This window comes from Oncorhynchus masou, chromosome 24, assembly GCF_036934945.1.
Source record: "Oncorhynchus masou masou isolate Uvic2021 chromosome 24, UVic_Omas_1.1, whole genome shotgun sequence".
In the NCBI taxonomy this organism is placed as follows: domain Eukaryota; kingdom Metazoa; phylum Chordata; class Actinopteri; order Salmoniformes; family Salmonidae; genus Oncorhynchus; species Oncorhynchus masou.
Window position 1 is genome coordinate 86,376,764 of NC_088235.1, and position 20,268 is coordinate 86,397,031.

General features: G+C 41.3%; 1 protein-coding gene across 1 annotated transcript in view; it reads right to left on the minus strand.

Annotated features, from left to right (window-relative positions):
* LOC135512905 (probable voltage-dependent R-type calcium channel subunit alpha-1E) overlaps positions 1-20,268 on the minus strand; it is a 165,294-nt gene that overhangs the window by 90,934 nt on the left and 54,092 nt on the right. Inside the window, exons 3-4 of the mRNA XM_064935404.1 lie at positions 15,981-16,086; positions 14,672-14,811 (exon numbers count right to left, since the gene is read on the minus strand). Of these exons, the coding sequence (XP_064791476.1) occupies positions 14,672-14,811; positions 15,981-16,086 (246 nt within the window). The remainder of the gene's footprint in view (positions 1-14,671; positions 14,812-15,980; positions 16,087-20,268) is intronic.

Genomic DNA, 20,268 nt, shown 5'->3' on the forward strand with positions numbered 1-20,268 from the left:
AGGGGTGAAAATAGCCCATTTTAATACATGTAGCCTTAGAAATTAGGTTAATGAAATCAATAACTTGCTAACATCAGATAACATTCATAATTAGCCATTTCTGAGACTCACTTAGATAATTCATTTTATGATGCATCAGTAGCAATACAGGGAAATAACGCCTATCGAAGAGAAATGAATGCTTATGGGGGAAGTGTTGCTGTATATATTCAGTGCCAAATCCCTGTAATGCTTCAAAAATATCTTAATATTTTATTGAAGTGTTGTGGTTGCAGGTTCACTTGGCACATCAAAAACCTTCTCTTTTGGGGTGTTGGTATAGGCCACAAAGTGATAACAGTCAGTATCTAACTGATATGTGTGAAATGCTTGATAGTATCACGTTTCAGGTAAGACTCAGGTAAGACCGTGTTGAGGTAACAATGTTCATTACAACAACAGGGGCAGGCAAAACGGCAGATCAAGGCAGGCAGGGGTTGGTAATCCAGAGTAGGGACAAAGGCACCAGGCGGCAGGCAGGCTCAGAGTCAGGACAGGCAATGGTCAAAACTAGGAGGGTGAGAAAAGAGAGACTGGGGAAATGCAGGAGCTGAGAAACAAAACGTTGGTTGACTTGACAAACCATACCAACTGGCAACAGACAAACAGATAGTGTATGTGAGAGGTCTACTTTCTTGGGATCTGAATATCGACTGGTTTCATCAAGCTGTCCACTTAAGAGGAAGCTTATCTTTGTAACCACTGCCTGTAATCTGTTTCAGGTTATTAATCAACCTACCAGGGTGTCTACAAACACTACAATAACAAGATCCTCCACATGTATTGATCACATTTTTACTAATACTGTAGAACTTTGATCTAAAGCTGTATCCATACCCATTGGATGCAGTGACCACAGTATAGTGGCTATATCCAAGAAAGACAAAGTTCCAAACCCTGGGCCTAAAAGAGTGTATAAAGCTAAAATAGTGTATAAGAGATCATACAAAAGATTTTGCAGTGACTCTTATGTGGATGATGTCAAAATGTGATTGATGTGATTAATAACGAGCATCCAGACATTGCATTTGATGAATTTATGAAATTGCTTCGTCCAATTATTTATAAACATGCACCTGTTAAGAAACTGACTGTAAGACCTTCTGAAGGCTAGGGGCAGTATTCGGAAGTTCGGATGACTGACGTGCCTAAAGTAAACTGCCTGTTACTCAGACCCAGAAGCTAGGATATGCATATAATTGTTAGCATTTGATAGAAAACACTCTGAAGTTTCTAAAACTGTTAGAGACACAGTCAACTTAGTGTATGTAAACTTCTGACCCACTGGAATTGTGATACAGTGAATTATAAGTGAAATAATCTGTCTGTAAACAATTGTTGTAAAAATTACTTGTGTCATGAACAAAGTAGATATCCTAACCGACTTGCCAAAACTATAGTTTGTTAACAAGACATTTGTGGAGTAGTTGAAAAACGAGTTTTAATGGCTCCAACCTAAGTGTACACAAACTTCCGACTTCAACTATATGTTATGGTTTTTCAACTTCTGTCATATCGTGGATTCAGAGCTATCTTTCTAATATAACTTTTCTTTAATGGAAGCTTCTCTAATGTCACACATGTAAAGTGTGGTGTATCGCAGGGCAGCTCTCTAGACCCTCTACCATTTTCTATTTTGACCAATGAACTGCTACTGGCATTAAACAAAGTATGTGTGTCCATGTATACTGATCATTCAACAGTGGGGAGAACAAGTATTTGATACACTGCCGATTTTGCAAGTTTTCCTACTTACAAAGCATGTAGAGCTCTGTAATTTTTTATCATAGGTACACTTCAACTGTGAGAGATGGAATCTAAAAACAAAAATCCAGAAAATCACATTGTATGATTTTTAAGTAATTCATTTTCATGTCAAAACAACCTTGGACTTTATTCTGTATCAGAAGGTGAAGAAAAAGACTCCATGCCCAAATTTGTGGATGGTCTATTCAAAGAAATACTTGAAGACGACATTGACCTGGGAATCAAGAGAGCACACTGAGCTCTGGCCTCAAAACCTTCCAGCGACGTCCCAGCAAGATCCATAGTACTACGGTTCCTAAACTTCATCATCAAAGAGAAAGTAATACGTGCAGCCAGGAAAAAGCCTGTTAACTTCCAAGGCCAACGAGTGTTCTTTGATCATGACTACACGGGTGAGATACTTAAAGAGAAAGGTATTCACTTCCAAACACCATTCCTGGCAAAAAATGTGGGTATTTCTGGATAATGGCCCGGTTACATACGAGCATGCAGACGAGGCGGCTGAGGACCTGAAGTCAAGGGCATCCCAGTGGAGTATACAACAAGGAGAAAGGCGCCTTCACCGGCGGAAAGACTAGAGCAGGCCATCCCATAGATCGTTGTCGGCGAGCAGAGTCACAGAAAAAGAAGGAAACACCTCATTGAGAGGACGTTTACATCCGAGAGAGACTCAGGCATTTCCAATAAGAAGGTGGAAGACACTAATCGGATTTAACAGACGTAATAGTTACTGCGAGCTGTTAGGACATATTGATTGGGTTGTTATGGTTGACATTGCAATAGGTAAAATGTCTTCCATATTTTCCCCCAATGCTGAGCAACGGTGAGTAGCCAAAAGTATGTGTTCTTTATGGACACATTATGTATGGTCACTTTAATAACATATATTTTAGCAGAGGAGGGGAATTAAAGCCCTTTTGTGGGGAAAAAATAATTCTGATTGGATCCCGTGGATTTATTTATTTAAATTCATTGATTTCCTCATACGAACTGTAACTAAGCTAAATGTTTGAAATTGTTGCGTGTTGCGTTCATAATTTTGTTCAGTATAGATTCAATGGTTGTAAAGATGGGGAGTGGGTTGTCCGTAACAAAGACATGCTCCAAAAAGCAAGACACTTTTGTATTATCTTGATTATTGTCCAGTCGTGTGGTCGAGTGCTGCAAGGAAAGACCTAGTAAAGCTGCAGCTGGCCCCGAACAGAGCGGCACGTCTTGCTCTTCATTGTAATTATAATGCTGATATAAATACTATGCATGACGGTCTCTCTTGGCTAAGAGTTGAGGAGAGACTGACTGCATCATCTTCTTTTTATAAGAAACATTAGTGTTGAAAATTCAAAATTGTTTGCATAGTCAAGTTACACCACTGGGGCCTCCCCAGAGGAGGAAGAGGAGGATCATGCTTCTCAGTGAATTTCATAAAAATAATGAAACATTAAAAAGTTTTAGATAAAACTATACTTAAAGAGTATAGTTCTCCCATTTAAAGAGATGAGAGAGGCCTGTAATTTTCATCATAGGTACACTTCAAATATGACCGATAAAATAAGAAAAGAAAATCCATAAAATCACATTGTAGGATTTTTAATGAATTTATTTGCAAATTATGGTGGAAAATAAGTATTTGGTCACCTACAAACAAGCAAGATTTCTGGCTCTCACAGACCTGTAACTTCCTCTTTAAGAGGCTCCTCTGTCCTCCACTCGTTACCTGTATTAATGGCACCTGTTTGAACTTGTTATCAGTATAAAAGACAACTGTCCACAACCTCAAACAGTCACACTCCAAACTCCACAAGGACGGCCGGGGTGTTAAGCATGTCCCAGTTTAGGTCACCTAACAGTACGAGGCCTGAAGATAGATGGGTGGAAATTAATTTGCATATGGTGTCCAGGGCACAGCTGGGGGCAGAAGGTGGTCTTTAACAAGTGGCAACGGTGAGAGACTTGTTTCTGGAAAGGTGGATTTTTAGAAGTAGAAGCTTGAATTGTTTGTGCACAGACCTGGATAGTATGACAGAACTCTGCAGGCTATCTCTGCAGTAGATTGCAACTTCACCCCCTTCGGAAGTTCTAACTTGTCGGAAAATGTTATAGTTAGGGATGGAAATTTCAGCATTTTTGGTGGCCTTCCTAAGCCCGGATTCGGACACAGCTAAGACATCCGGACATCCGGGTTGGCAGAGTGTGCTAGAGCAGTGAATAAAACAAACTTAGGGAGGAGGCTTCTAATGTTAACATGCATGAAACCAAGGCTTTTACGGTTACAGAAGTCAACAAATGAGAGCGCCTAGGGAATGGGAGTGGAGATAGACGTTGCAGGGCCTAGATTAACCTCCACATCACCAGAGGAACAGAGGAGGAGTGGGATAAGGGTACGGCTAAAGGCTATAAGAACTGGTCGTCTAGTGCGTTCGGAACAGAGAGTAAAATGAGCAGGTTTCTGTGCGTGGAAGAATAGATTCAAGGCATAATTTTCCGACAAGGGTATGGTAAAATGTGAATACAGTGGAGGTAAACCTAGGGATTGAGTGACGATGAGAGAGGTTTTGTCTCTAGAGACAACATTTAAACCAGGTGAGATCACTGCATGTGTGGGAGGTAGAACAAAATGTCTAGCTAAGGCATATAGAGCAATGTGTTCTGCACTGAAGTCCACAAGCGAAGGGAAATGGTCAGAGGAGGAGAGTGCATAGATTTTTTATTTTTTTTAAATTTTAACTTTATTTAACTAGGCAAGTCAGTTAAGAACAAATTATTTTTTTCAATGATGGCGTAGGAACAGTGGGTTAACTGCCTGTTCAGGGGGAGAATGACAGATTTGTACCTTGTCAGCTTGGGGTTTTGTACTTGCAACTTTCCGGTTACTAGTTCAACGCTCTAACCACTAGACTACCCTGCCTTCCAGATATATGCAGGAAGGAATTATAAATACAACAAGCTGTTTGTATGTGTGTCGTATGAAAGTGAACTGTGTTTGCATGTGATCAGGTGTGTATTCATAGCACCGATTCGGCTGAAAAACACAACAGGGATAAACATACCTAAATTAGAAACTCTTGGACTAATGTTGTTGGACTAATGATTATACCCTAGGTCAGCTAGATTCAGGCAAGAGTGTGCAATGTGGTATTGAATTTGTCACTGTCTGTCATCTTGATTACTCAAAGTTCTCTCGACCTGTGCACCTACTTTTGTAAATTTTCCTTCGTAGGCTAGGTTGTAGCAACCTCATGATGGGTACAGGGAAATTTGAGTATCATGTAGTAGCCTAACCGATGTTGCATTGAGCTAGGTGAATGGAATATGAATGACAGTCATCCAATATGCTGTAATAGAAATAAGGCCATGTTCATAAAAAATATGTAGCATCCTCCCTCATCTTAAACGGCACCAACCGCCACTGACTTACACACAGCTCTGACACACACACTTACCCCACCAGAAATGCCACCAGGGGTCTTTTCACAGTCCCCAAATGCAGAAAAAAAATCAAGAAAGCGTACAGTATTATATACTGTAGAGCCATTATTGCATGGAACTCCCTTCCATCTCATATTGCTCAAATGAACAGCAAACCTGGTTTAAAAAAAGGATGAAGCAACACCTCAAAGCACAATGACTCTCCCCTATTTGACCTCGATAGTTTGTGTGTATGTACTGATATGTAGGCTACTTGTGCCTTTTTGAAATGGATGTAGTTCTGTCCTTGAGTTGTTCTTGTCTATTAATGTATTGTGTCATGTTTTATGTTTTGTGTGGACCCCAGGAAAAGTAGCCGCTGCTTTCGCAAAATATTGTCAGTGTACTGTTCACTGCTCTGGCCCCCCAATGGTGGAACAAACTCCCTCACGACGCCAGGACAGCGGAGTCAATCACCACCTTCCGGAGACACCTGAAACCCCACCTCTTCAATGAATACCTAGGATAGGATAAAGTAATCCTTCTCACCCCCCCCCTTAAATGATTTAGATGCACTATTGTAAAGTGGCTGTTCCACTGGATGTCAGAAGGTGAATTCACCAATTTGTAAGTCGCTCTGGATAAGAGCGTCTGCTAAATGACTTAAATGTAAATGTAAATGTATTCTGGCATCTGTAGATCTTAAATCTAGCAATTATTCTAGTAATCTGAAGCTTAAGTCAAGGTTACAGAAATGGATGTAATCAGACACAATTAAATACTGTAAATTATATGGATGAACTCACTCTTTCCAGTGTGAGTGTGACACGGCACTGTGACACAGAGCAGTGACACACAGAGCAGTGCCATTGTCACAGTGAGGCCTGTAAGGGAGGAGCTCAGTGTCTTGTGTTCTCAGTCTAATAGAGGGGCTGCATGCCACCAGGACCAAGGTGCCAATTAATACCATTACGCATGGGGGGATTCTTGTCTTCTCTTCTACATGGTGCTGGGGACGTTTCCACTTGTAACCAGGCCTAAGATTAGCAACATTGTATTTGCATTTAAATCACTACAGTCCACAGCTGGCCGATAACAGGCGTTAGGCTTGATTGGCAATCCATTTACCCTCCCACTCACATTCACTGCATTAATCAGGTCTTTTTTAATCTACTGCTATAGTGTGGTAGGCAAATCTGTACTTCCTGTGTTTACCTTGTATTAAGCTTACACAAACACACATCCCACTGGGTACAAACTGGTTGAATCAATGTTGTTTCAATGTAATTTGCAACATGTTATGACGTGGATCTACAGTATGTGGAAAATACACTATATATGCAAAAGTATGTGAACATACCAAATTAGTGGATTTGGCTATTTCAGGCACATCCATTGCTGACAGGTGTATAAAATCGAGCACACCGCCATGCAATCTCCATAGACAAACAATGACAGTAAAATGGCCTTACTGAAGAGGTCAGTGACTTTTAACGTGGCACTGTCCTAAGATGCTACCTTTCCAACAAGTCATTTCATCAATTTTTTACCCAGCTAGAGATAGCTGTCGCGGTCAACTGGAAGTTCTGTTATTGTGAAGTGGAAACGTCTCAGAGCAACAACAACTCAGCCGCAAAGTGATAGGCCACACACGCTTACAGAATGGGAGTGCTGAAGCGCTTAGCGCGTAAAAATTGTCAGCACAAAAAACATTCGTCAGGAGCTTCTTAAAATGGGTTTCCATGAATAAGCAGCCGCACACAAGCCTAAGATCACCATGGGCAATGACAAGCATCGGCTGGAGTGGTGTAATGCTCGCCGTCATTGGATTCTGGTGCAGTGGAAACCCGTTCTCTGGAGTGATGAATGACGCTTCACCATCTGACAGTTAGGTGGAGGAGGAAGAATGGAGTGAGGCTGTTTTTCATGGTTTGGGGGAAAGGCCCTTTCCTGTTTCAGCATGACAATGCCCCTGTGCAAAAAGCAAGGTTCATATAGAAATGGTTTGTGTGGAAGAAATTGACTGGCTTGCACAGAGCCCTGACCTCATCCCCATCGAACACCTTTGGGATGAATTGGAACGCCGACTGCGAGCCAGGCCTAATTGCCCAACATCAGCGGCCAACCTCACGAGTGCTCTTGTGGCTGAATGGAAGTCCACGCAGCAATGTTCCAACATCTAGTGGAAAGCCTTCCCAGAGGAGTGCAACAATATATAGCAGCAAAGGGGGACAAACTCCATATTAATGCCCATGATTTTGGAATGAGATGTTCGACGAACACATGTGTCCACATACTTTTGGTCATGTTGTGCACATTGAATTTGCAAAAAGTCCTCAATTGTTGTTTTCAGGGGGAAATTTCAACCACGTATCATCATGGTAACCATCATAGACAAATCTTGTATAAAATATGTTGAATTTGTTCCTTTAAAACAACGTCAGATCTTCAACTTTATATCCACTATCAGCGGGATTTAAACCAAAATCAGCGTTGCTTAGCTTTGATATGTGTCAATGACTATAACCAATGTGCTATTGTCAGAACTATTATTGAGAGATCTCTTAATAGATTCACTGTTGCTATTGAATTCATTCCAAAGGATAGGTTTAACATAGCAAATGAAATGTAACCATACTCTCTCTAAGTCATATATCACTCATAATACTATTTATGCCTATGTAGCATTTGCGAAGTTATCAACCAACAGCTATTGTTTAATTTCAACTAAAAATACACAATACATATAAGCCTAAGGTTTCAATCTTTGATTGATGTCAAATGTAATCTTAAAGATAATACTGAATGTTGGATTCACATCTCCATTTCAACCAAAAATTTAAGTTAAAGAATAAGACTAAATCCAATCAAACTTTATTTAAAGTGCATTTAAAGTTAGATTTTAGTCCCTTTCTTTAACTTCATTAAATTCTTTAACTTTTTGTAGTAACTAAAAAAGTGTTAATCAACTCCAAATATTTTATATTTGAGATTATTCTAAGAGTCACCCTTTGCCTAGATGACAGCTTTGCACACTCTTGGCATTCTCTCAACCAGCTTCATGAAGTAGTCACCTGGAATGCATTTAAATTAACAGGTGTGCCTTCTTAATGCATTTGAGCCAATCAGTTGTGTTGTGACCTTGGTATGGTGGGGGAGGTTACAGAACATAGCTCTATTTGGTACAAGACCAAGTCCATATTATGGCAAGAACAGCTCAAAGCAAAGATAAATAACAGTCCATCATTACTTTAAGACATGAAGGTCAGTCAACACGGTTAAAGTCAAGAACTTTGAAAGTTTCTTCAAGTGCAGTTGCAAAAACCACCAAGCGCTATGATGAAACTGGCTCTCATGTGGACCACCACAGGAATGGAAAACCCAGAGTTACCTCTGCTGCAGAGGATAAGTTCATTAGATTTACCAGCCTCAGAAACTGCAGCCCAAATAAATGCTTGACAGAGTTCAAGTAACAGAAACATCTCAACATCAACTGTTCAGAGGAGACTGTGTGAATCAGGTCTTCATGGTCGAATTGCGGCAAAGAAGTCACTACTACATGACATCAATAAGAAGAAGAGAATTGCTTGTGCCAAGAAGCATGAGCAATGGACATTATACCGGTGAATGTCTGTCCTATGGTCTGATGAGTTCAAATTTGAGATTTTTGTTCCAACCGCCGTGTCTTTGTGAGACGCAGAGTAGGTGAACGGATGGTCTCAGTGTGTTTCCCACCATGAAGCATGGAGGAGGAGGTGTGATGGTGTGGGGGTGCATTGCTGGTGCCACTGTCTGTGACTTGTTAATAAGAATTCAAGGCTCACTTAACCAGCATGGCTACCACAGCATTCTGCAGCGATATGCCATGCCATCTTGTTTGGCCCGCTCTTTTGTTTTTCAACAGGACAATGACCCAACACACCTCCAGGCTGTGTAAGGGCTATTTTCCCAAGAAGGAGAGGGATGGAGTGCTGCATCAGATGACCTGGTCTCCACAATCCCCCGACCTCAACCAAATTGATATTGTTTTGGATGAGTTGGACCGCAGTGTGAAGGAAAAGCAGCCAATAAGTGCTCAGCATATGTGGGAACTCCTTGGAAAAGCATTCCAGGTGAAACTGTTTGAGAGAATGTGCAAAGCTGTCATCAAGGCAAAGGGTGGCTATTTGAAGAATCTCATATACAAAATATATTTAGATTTGTTTAGCACCTTGTTGGTTACTACACGATTCCATATGTGTTACTTCATAGTTTTAATGTCTTCACTATTATTATATAATGTAGAAAATATAAAAAAATAAAGAGAAACCCTTGAATGAGTAGGTGTTCTAAAACTTTTGACCAGTAGTTTATATCTCCTTCACATGTCAATATTTGGTTGCATTGACAACCAAACACAATTCAATATCACTTTTGCGATACAGTAAATAGCCTATTAACTTCAGTCTTAACTAAACCAAAAATAAAGTTAAAGAATAGGATTAAGCCATTGGCTCAGATGATACTATCCAAGCATTAGATACATCTCTAAATGTTGATATTTGGTTGCATTGTCAACATGAACACTATTCAATATGACTTTTGTAATACAGTAAATAGCCTAAAGTTAAGGCTATCTTACAAACTAATGTAACAGTTTTTAGTCAACCTTAAAATGTGTATCTCATCCATGGCCACATAGAGATTACTGCAACTTCTTATGTAATCATAGAAAGCATACATGTTCAAGATAGCATGCAAAGGTTGCAGGTCTGTGGAGATCTTCACAATATAAATATCTGTGCAGTATCTCAAACAGCCTTGATCACTTGCACTATGTACTTTTAATGTAATCCCAACTACAATCCAGGTCATTTAGTTGTGCAATTAGATGAAGCACAGTGATAACATAAATACAAAATATCTCACATTGTATTCTCATTTGAACTTTGTTGTGCTTTTAAATGGTTGAAAGTGCAGTGATAACGCTTTGGGAATTCAATACACTTCTGTCTGTCTTGTTGAGTGGATGAATAAAGGTTGAAATCCCATTTATCAACATCTCAACCAAAAATTCCCCACATTTCCACGTTGAAATGACATGGTGTGCCCAGTGGGAAGACATTTGAGTACAGTTGGAGATATCTCTCACATCTGCATGTAAACACAAGTGAACGCACAAAATCCCTTTCTCTTTCACTTAACTCGTAAGGAAATACATTTAGGCTACAGCAGAGAATAGCAATACTGTAAAATCCTTTAAGTTGCAGAGAAATATAATGTTGAGTCCTTAGACCGTTCCTTTTCCCTCTGACCGCTGTCTGCACATCTGTTAATTAATAACGAATGGATACTGAGGACTCATCCCCTATTACCACCAAATCTCATCATCTTCACTCATTTCTTAACAAGGTTGCAAACCCCTGCCGGAATTGTGAGTGTGATTGTCTGTGAGAGAGAACAACAGCGGGAGCAAAATTCATTGCATTACATTACGGTTGCCGTGGACAGAACAATAATAAAGCAACAAAAACATCTCAACCTCACTTCATTATACTCAAAATGAATCCAATGAAACCTACAAGCAAATTACCTCCAGACTACATCAAATCCCCCACAGAGGGGGATGTTTTCAGAATGAGATTGGGGCATACTGTATTCATGCTGTGGACCATTTCATGTGAAATACACTGATCATGCTGTATGCCAGACCTGATGACTTCCTTGACTGATGTCATGCTTGACTGGAAGCTGATATGTGCCCAGATTTACTATCAGTCAGAAAGCAGATGTCTTCTACCATCCAGGTCCATGAATCATTCAACTCTCTCTGTACATTCAAAGTGGAGAAAATATGACACAGATGTCAACCTGTCTAGTGGTCAGTGCTGGAAAGTGGAAAGGGTTCACCAAGAGTAATAAAAGCCAAAGAAACGCAAGAATGTCACATCTGGAAGCTGAGATCAGTTGGCAAGAGCCAGTCACTGACAGGTGAGGTAAGAAACTACTGCCAAAAACAGTCATCTAACAGTATGCCTGGTAAGCCAAGCAACTTGAGGAATTTGGCGAAATGATCTGAGAAGCAGACTGCTCCCCCCCACACTATATGAATTTTATTACATTACTATTGTCTGACATTAAAAGTACAAGATATTGGTCTATCAAGTATCAAGAGTCTGGAATGCACTCATCCGGCACATACAGTTGAAGTTGGAAGTTTATATGAATGCACTCATAAAAAGGAAAAAGGGGGAGGCTTGCAAGCCGAAGAACACCATCCCAACTGTGAAGCACGGAGGTAGCAGGATCATGTTGTGAGGGTGCTTTGCTGCAGGAGGGACTGGTGCACTTCACAAAATAGATGGGAAGGATTCATGAGGAAGGAAAAGCTTGGTCGCAAATGGGTCTTCCAAATTGACAATGACCCCAAGCATACTTCCAAAGTTGTTGCAAAATGGCTTAAGGACAACAAAGTCAAGGTATTGGAGTGGCCATCACAAAGCCCTGACCTCAATCCCATAGAACATTTGTGGGCAGAACTGAAAAAACGTGTGCGAGCAAGGAGGCCTACAAACCTGACTGAGTTACACCAGCTCTGTCAGGAGGAATGGGCCAAAATTCACACAATGTATTGTGGGAAGCTTGTGGAAGGCTACCCAAAACGTTTGACTTAAATTCAACAATTTAAATGCAATGCTACCAAATACTAATTGAGTGTATGTAAACTTCTGACCCACTGGGAATGTGATGTAAGAAATAAAAGCTGAAATAAATCATTCTCTCTACTATTATTCTGACATTTCACATTCTTAAAATAAAGTGGTGATCCTCACTGACCTAAGATAGGGAATTTTTATTAGGATTAAATGTCAGGAATTTAATGTATTTAAATTTAAATGTATTTGGCTAAGGTGGATGTAAACTTCCGACTTCAACTCTATCCCTGAAAATAATGTAATGTTCAGCAAAGCCTGAAAAGGAAGATGTCAATATACACAGTGTGAGAAGACAAATGTCTGAGTAGAGTGTTAATCATGTATCTCAAAGGTTAGACACGACAGGTCATTTAAGGGGGAAATGAGGCCAGATGAGATGGAGTCTACAGAGAAAGTGAACCGGAGTAAACCAATCAATTTGAATTATCTGCTCCTTGCTGTGTTTTAATTCAATCTTTAATTTGGGCTGTGGTGCGGTAATTAATGCAGAGAGAGAGAATAGCTATAGCCAGACCACCCTCCTCTCACCTGGCTGGGATTATCTGACAAGTCTAACATCTCCACTCACAACCATCTACACACACATCACGACACACAGCCAGAGAGGAGGGATGAGTGGAGGAGGGGTGAGGAGGGGGTCAAGGGCAGTGTGGTTGAGGAGACATTATCAGAGCTTTAAGGACACGGCATCACAGAAATGAGCCACCTAACATCTGATCACTATAACACTGTTACTCTCTGCCCCGTGGATATGAGAAAATCATAAAAGCGTATTTCACTGATCTTCGAAACCAGAGAGCATATTTCAAGCCTCATCAGAAAGATCCAGAGTTTCCCGCTGAGTGATTACTCTGAATCCTGCTGTAGGTCAGACACAACACTGTTATGTTTAATACCTTAAAGGCCATGACCGGTTCAAATGACCACAGAGCACCAGTTTGGCTCAGGGGATGACTTTCCAGTGGCGAGGAGGCCTATTTTCAAAAATGGCCGCGGGAGGCTCCAGACTACATTGACTATGGCAGGGAAGTCCTCTCGCGAGAGCCGGCTGGGACCTGTTTTCTGGTGTTCTACTAAAGTTGGTCTGCTGGATCTTCCAATGGAGCACAGAGGGAAGGAGGCAAGGGACATTTCATGTTAAGAGTGTGATTTTAGCCATATGTGGAGTGTGTTATAGCACAAGCCTGTCATATTAGGCAGTAGCAGATGGGCTCTGCTCACAGTGTGTCACGACTCCCACCGAAGGGGGCTCCCCTGCCTGTTCGGGCGGCACTCGGCAGTCGTCGTCTTCGGTCTACTAGCCACCACCGATCCCTTTTTCCTTTTCTGTTCGTTTGGTCTTATTGGTTGCACCTGTCTCTTATTTTGTTTCTTGATTTATGTCTATTTAAGCCTGTTAGACCCGCCTATGTTTGTGCAGGATTGTTCCTCTGTTCGTTTGTGGATGTGCATTTTTATTCTATTTTTTCCAGACTGTTTGGGTCCTGTGTTTGGGCCGGTCAGTGCTATGTGCCTAGTGTTTTGGCGTGACCTTTTGTACCAGAAGAAAATATGGTTGTCCGAACCCTCTGCTCTCTGCGCCCGACTCCAAACCCACTACTCCTAGAAGACGTGACACTGTTACAATACATACTTTGATTCTTTTGATTCTAGTACTGTACATACGCTCCAACATTAGAGCCTATTTACATTTTTACTGACCATAATAGAGTGCTGGTTATATGCTCTGGTTATTCTGAAAATAACTCATAGGACTTATTCATTGGACCTATCGTGTGCTACAAATTCATTCTAAGTTACAAGCCTTTTGTTAAATATGCCAAAATGAGCTCTACAGCCCCAGTCTGACACCCCTCTCTCACCACCTCATCCCTCTCTCCTCTCCTTCTTTTCCTCTCCTCCTTTAAGCAGACGGCTGGGTCTCATTCAGCACTGTGAGGCTGCACCCATTAATAAGGAAACGCAGAGAAACATGTACAATTCTGCAAGAGCCTTGCCACACTTTGTACTTTTGCACTTTGGAATGGATTAATATTTAATCTGTGAACGTATGTGTGTATTTCTATTTGATTTGGAGCAGAAGTGAACCAGCGTTGCCCCCCCCCCCCTGTTTTTAACAGGCAGTGCTGTTATGAACATAAACTGTCTTTGTCCTCCATACCTCAGCCTTTCAAGAGAATCCCTTACCCCTTTTAGGTATTGTATTGTAAATCAAAAGCCACTCTGCAAATAACCTACAGTAACCTTTCCATTGACCACTGCAATAATTTGCTCCAGGAGTCGAGACAGTTCATTCCTTTCCTTGTTTGTAAAAGGTAAACTGCAATCTTATGTGTTATTTTAGTGGACGACACCAAGAGCCCTAAAGCTTTGCCTCCGCAAAATTGGATTATTCCATATGGACAGTGTTTTTTGTGCTTGGCATCAGAACTGAGAAGATGTGCCACGATATTTGCCTCAGAAATGTATTCAACTCCTTCCAGGAAATTAACAGCAGATAACCATCCATCTGATAAAGTCTAATACATATAAAATAGTTGATTAAACACACCAGTACATCGACGAACATTCAATAAATTTAACAATATATATATATTTTATGAACTAGGCTAGTGCAAGTGCAATACAACTGTCTTATTTGAGAAAGCAGCCATAAACAGGGTGTCAAAACAGGAGAATGTAATACAGAATGCAATACAGAATGCAATACAGAATGTAATACAGCAGTAGTAGTCCTGTAGTGTCTCAGTGGCCAGGGTACTCACCCACTCAGAACCACAATGAAGTCCATGACGTTCCAGCCGTTCCTCAAGTAGGATCCTTTATGGAATACAAATCCCAACGCCACAACCTTAATCCCAGCTTCAAAGCAGAACATCCCAATGAAGTAAGGCTCTGTCTTTTCCTGTGAATTAAAAACGGACACATCAGACAAATAGAGCACAAAATGGCCATGTTAAGATGAAAGGTCACAGAACAGAGGCTTATACAATAACAGTATTGTGTGTGTGAACATATTTATCACACTTAAAAAACACTTTCACACTAGAAAAAAACTGAAATCTGTGAAAAAGGAGATGTGTCTACTATAACCCTATTGAATATAGGTACTACATAACAAACAATAATATTCTAGTCATTGCTGTTTGCCCTTGCCAAGAGCTTCTCTCTAACCCTTACACATGCTCAGAAAAGGATTAATTACACTTTCTCTCAGCGGGTAGGTAAGCACTCTCATGCGCTCAGATGCACTTAGCATGATAATATAGAAGAGGGCTGTGGCTCTAATAGCTATAGAATGAGAACCAATTAATCCAGCTAGTTTCTTACTCTACTGGAGGAAGCTGTAAAACACAACTGTAAAACTAACGAGCTACTAACAAGCTAGAGGTGATAACTGTGACTTGCCAAAACACCCATAGGCAGGTTATATTTAAGCAATAAGGCCTAAGGGGTGTGTGTTATATTGGCCATATACCACAAACCCCAGAGGTGCCTTATAGCTATTATCAACTGGTTACCAACATAAATAAAACAGTAAACAAGTATTTTTGCATCATACCAATTACATATTGTCAAATATACACACGCCTGAAAGCTATTTCAGCAAATCACCATCCAGGACCCAAACTACCCGGTTTATAATAAATGTCACAGTAGTACACAGTTATTTGTACTGTTCTGTGTTGGGCATTCACAGACAGTAGGGAACTGAGAGGATACAGCCCGGTTGGGTCCTGGTTTAATGAGTATACTGAAATCAGAATTCATGAATAAACAATGCAGCAACAGCACACAGTAACTCAGAGATATGGGACATGCCTTCCACAAAATACTCATTTCTAAGCTAACAATGTACTATAAAGAAATAAAACAAGATTTTGTGTTCTCGTTTTGCTGCAACTACCCACTTAATCTTTGGAGAACATTTCACGTTTTAAATAAATATCAAGCTTCATGAAGAAGACATTTTGAAGTAATTAGTGTTTTTTTAAATAAGACTCCGTAAGGTTAGAGAATCCCACTGATAATAACTGAATAAAGACACAGTGCATTAGTAGATGGTTGACTCACCAGTCTCTTGGACATGGGAGTCTTGTCCTCTCCAGGCAGGTGCTGCTCCAAAGCCAGTACAATACAGTTGGCGATGATGGTGGCTAAAATCATGTACTCAAACGGAGTGAAGCAACAAGTTAAGAAGAATCCTTTGTCACAATATACCTCACATAAATACTGTTCTTCTATCTAATTTCAAAGGCACAGTTTTCCAAATACAGTAACCTGTGATATTCAAAAACATAATGCAGTATTTCAGTCCCACCATGAGAGAGATATATCATAGAGTGCTGAGGCCTAATAATCCCCATATAGAATGACAAGAATGACAGTATCATCAGCCCTATCTAAAACACCACCCTCCTAAGACATCTGATGACAATCCCTCTCATTGATTGAATGTCAGGATGTATCTATTCTTCTGACTTCTCCATTGGCAGGCACACCAGTGTGAATCTAGCCTGCTGCCTAGCACCTGGCAGAGTGCTGCTGCCTCCTCCTCTCCTCCATACAGCTGGCTGGCACACAGAGGCCCTGGCTGTCAGCTCCTCACAATGCCCTGAGGCTGTCCAACCAGCCAGCCAGCCTGCCATGGAGAGGGGCAGGAGACTGCTGTGCACAATAGCTGGGGACAGTAGCAGGAGACAGGCCATAACCCTGAAAGCTGTAGGAGAGCTGGAGGAGAGGCGAGTATAGGCACACTGGGGATGTGTGGGAAGATCAGCAGTCTGATCCTACAAATAAGGGCACTTTACTACAAGCGTACAACTTGTACCAAGGGACCCCTGGTGGTTGGAGGTTTAAATGGAGCACATAGATGACACCAAGGATGTGTATTTCTCAAATTTTGTGCGTGGGCACTGGATTTATTTTGGCTGTTTGGAAAATAGAGGTAGAGAACAAGGGAGCCTAAATTTCCTCAGTGGAGAGAGAGGGGGAGAGAGTGAGAAAGAGATCAATGCAAACAGAGCTGGCAGCTGGAGCTGCTGCCTGGAGGGTCACACAGGGACGCCCCTCATCATCTGAGCATTGAAGAACTAAATAAACAGAAGCTCCCATACCGTCACACCTTTACCATTCTGCTGGGTTTAAATACTTCCTGGTCTGCTCTAATGGGAGCACTTAACAAACTATATTCAACCAGGACTTATAGAAAACTGTGCTACTGTAGCTGTTACTGTCTCACAAAATGGGACCCAAACTCCCATGGATCTCTCTGTTATGGGCACTCCTCCACAACCACACCCTTCCTCCATCCCCTCAAACACAAGAGCACTGACACTGAGAGAGGGGAGGAGAGAAGAGAGAGATAGAGAGAGGTATCCACGGCAACAGGCTCCTCTCGGCCAAAAGTCAGCGCTCACATGTAATGGGCGTCAGTCAGAGCTATTGCGACGGCCCACATGTTGCAACCACCCTCCTGACAATCCAAACCTGCCTTATTCATTTCATTTGTGTTTAAAATCTCTTCTCCACTCAGAGTCATTTACACAATATATTAAATACATACACAAAGCCATGTGTTTTTATATCATCCAATGAGAGAAGTGTGATTTCTCCAGGGACAGGTGTATCTACAGTATCATCTTATAATCAGCCTATATTGAGGAGGCATGGGGCTGCGGAGAATCCTCAAGGTTTTTTATCTCAACATGTATAATTCAGTCTTATCATTCATGAACTGTCTTCTGAGGAAACTGTGTCATTTATCCACGAAGGGACTTTGTAATGAGGGCTCGTGGGAACGTGTGAGTCATATTGACAAGTTTGCTCTGGCTCCCGCTTCTCAAACAGGTTAAAAATAGCAGTGGAGATGGAATGTGATACAGGGTGCATCTGTGTTTTTAGACTGGATTCAAACCTTATTACACATATGGAGGAAAATAACCAATCACTGTGACTGAGTCTGGGTTACTGAAGAGGGGAACATGATTTTAAACAAACATGAGAAAATGCCAAATAGTGCTTGTAGATGGATTATAATAGTAAACAAAGACATTGAAACACAACAGGTAGCCTTTTAAGTACCTTTCTGATTGAAAGTATATTACCATTATCTTATGAATGTAAAGGTTACTGGATTGATGGAAGGCAACTTGTTGAGGGAATTCGATCTAGAATAGCAAGGCTGTCTTAAGAAATTTGCGAATATAATTTTGAATGATCGCAATAAAATGATGCATAGATCAACCAAGAATACAGGAACCAAGAGAAAAGGCAAATGTGGTGATGTGCCAATGCCAGATCAATTGTGATTTGCCAGTCTTGCTGCTGTCAGTGAATGTGACGCTAAAGGTGGGGTGTGGCTACAGAGGGTGGCGTCAGCTCCACGCCCCTCAGACCTCTTCTGCAATGGGCAGGATCAATTATTAAAGGAGTATCTACACCCCGGGGCACTTCCTGTAGCAGCCTCCCAGTGGGCATCAGGCAGGGAGAGCAGCTGCTCGTCCTCCCCAGGCCACCTGCACCAGAGTGGGCCACATTTCATTAGGCCTGCCTGGCTCATCCACCCAGTCCCTGCCAGCCTCCACATCGACCCTGACACAACCCTGCTGCTCCTGCATCAAGCCAGTTACGGAAGCCTGGAAATAAACCCCTCATCAATCACTGGTTTTAATTGAGCACTCAAAAATAAAGAACTGCTTATGCCATGGAGCATGTTGTTCTGCACACAGCCATGACCTTCTGATAAGTCATGCAGAGAGAGAGAGTGTGTGTGTGTGTGTAAGTGGTGTGTGTGTGTGTGTGTGTGTGTGTGTGTGTGTGTGTGTGTGTGTGTGTGTGTGTGTGTGTGTGTGTGTGTGTGTGTGTGTGTGTGTGTGTGTGTGTGTGTGTGTGTGTGTGTGTGAACAAGTGAGGATGTCTTACAAGGTTCATGTTGGATATTTGCCAGTGCTCTCTAAATGCTGAATCTAAAGCTCACCAACATCAGCCTGTGCTGTACCACATCATGATAGGAAACTACTCTGAATGAGATCCTCAGTTACAGTTCTAATCACTTTATACCACATGATACAGCAGACTGATCAGATGTCATTAGATGTAATGGTTGTTAATTAAATTGGCAAAGTCAATTAGATAATATGAGACACTCCCCACACAATGCCACATTAACCTTGGGGTTAGTTTCTGCAATTTCCACCCAACAAAACAGCAAGATAGCCACAAACTGCAGAGAACCAGTCAGGAACTGCATAAACAACGATATGCTTGCAGTCACAATAATATATGGATTGAACTCCTCCGCATGTTGGCTACACTCACCACATACTACAATCTCATTTGATATGTTCAATGGGTAAACAGTGGGTTCGATGTTGAATTAATAATGGGAAATCAGACCACAAATATGAACTCCCATGAAAATTATAGTATAAGGACTATTTTGCTATAATAGTCTATCAAAAAGCCATTCAGCAGGGCAGCACAATAACAACACAACTGGGACACCTGTTGTACTGTAGATTAACAGTAGCTGACCAACAGAAGGGCATTGTTTTGCTTCCTTTTCACTAAGAAATGGCCATCCATTTGGTTTGGTGTTTTGCCAAGTCATTTCCAGGCTATTAGTGACCGTCTCCGCTTTCCATCCCTCCATCTCTCGTTCCCTCCATCTTCCCATCCCTCCATCCTCCATCTCTCCATATCTCGTTTGCTCCATCTCTCGTTCCCTCCATCCCTCCATCTTCCCATCCCTCCATATCTCGTTCCCTCCATCTCTCCATCTTCCCATCCCTCCATCTTCCCATCCCTCCATCTCTCGTTCCCTCCATCTCTCCATCTCTCCATCCCTCCATCGCATCTCCTCAGTGACATGTGGTAATGTGGTGATATTCGTCAAATATACAGCCAGTGATCATCACGCTCAACAACACCTGCATCTTGTTGACAGAAAGTGCTGCATGGAGCAGAATGGAGGTCTACGTGTGTAATTCACTTTCCACTGACTGACATGTGAGTCACGCTCTCCCACTGAGAGACAAAGGCAAAGACAACCATGCATGTTAAGCCTTACATACTCTACAGCAGTCTTCCAATGATAACACACATTTTTTGTTCATGCATGTTGATCATCATACACACCTTAAAATCTGATACAAATCCTCTATGATCTTTTGAAATATGCTTAGACCATATTACATTATTTTCATAGTCCAATCAACCATTGTAAATAACCCTAGAATAGTGGAAAATGGTGACATTAAATGATATTCAAGAGTGCCGTTGGATATTGATCCAATTTAGGTAAATCAATTTATCTCAACACAGTGAATTAACCATGATATGATGGACAGACCAGAGGTAG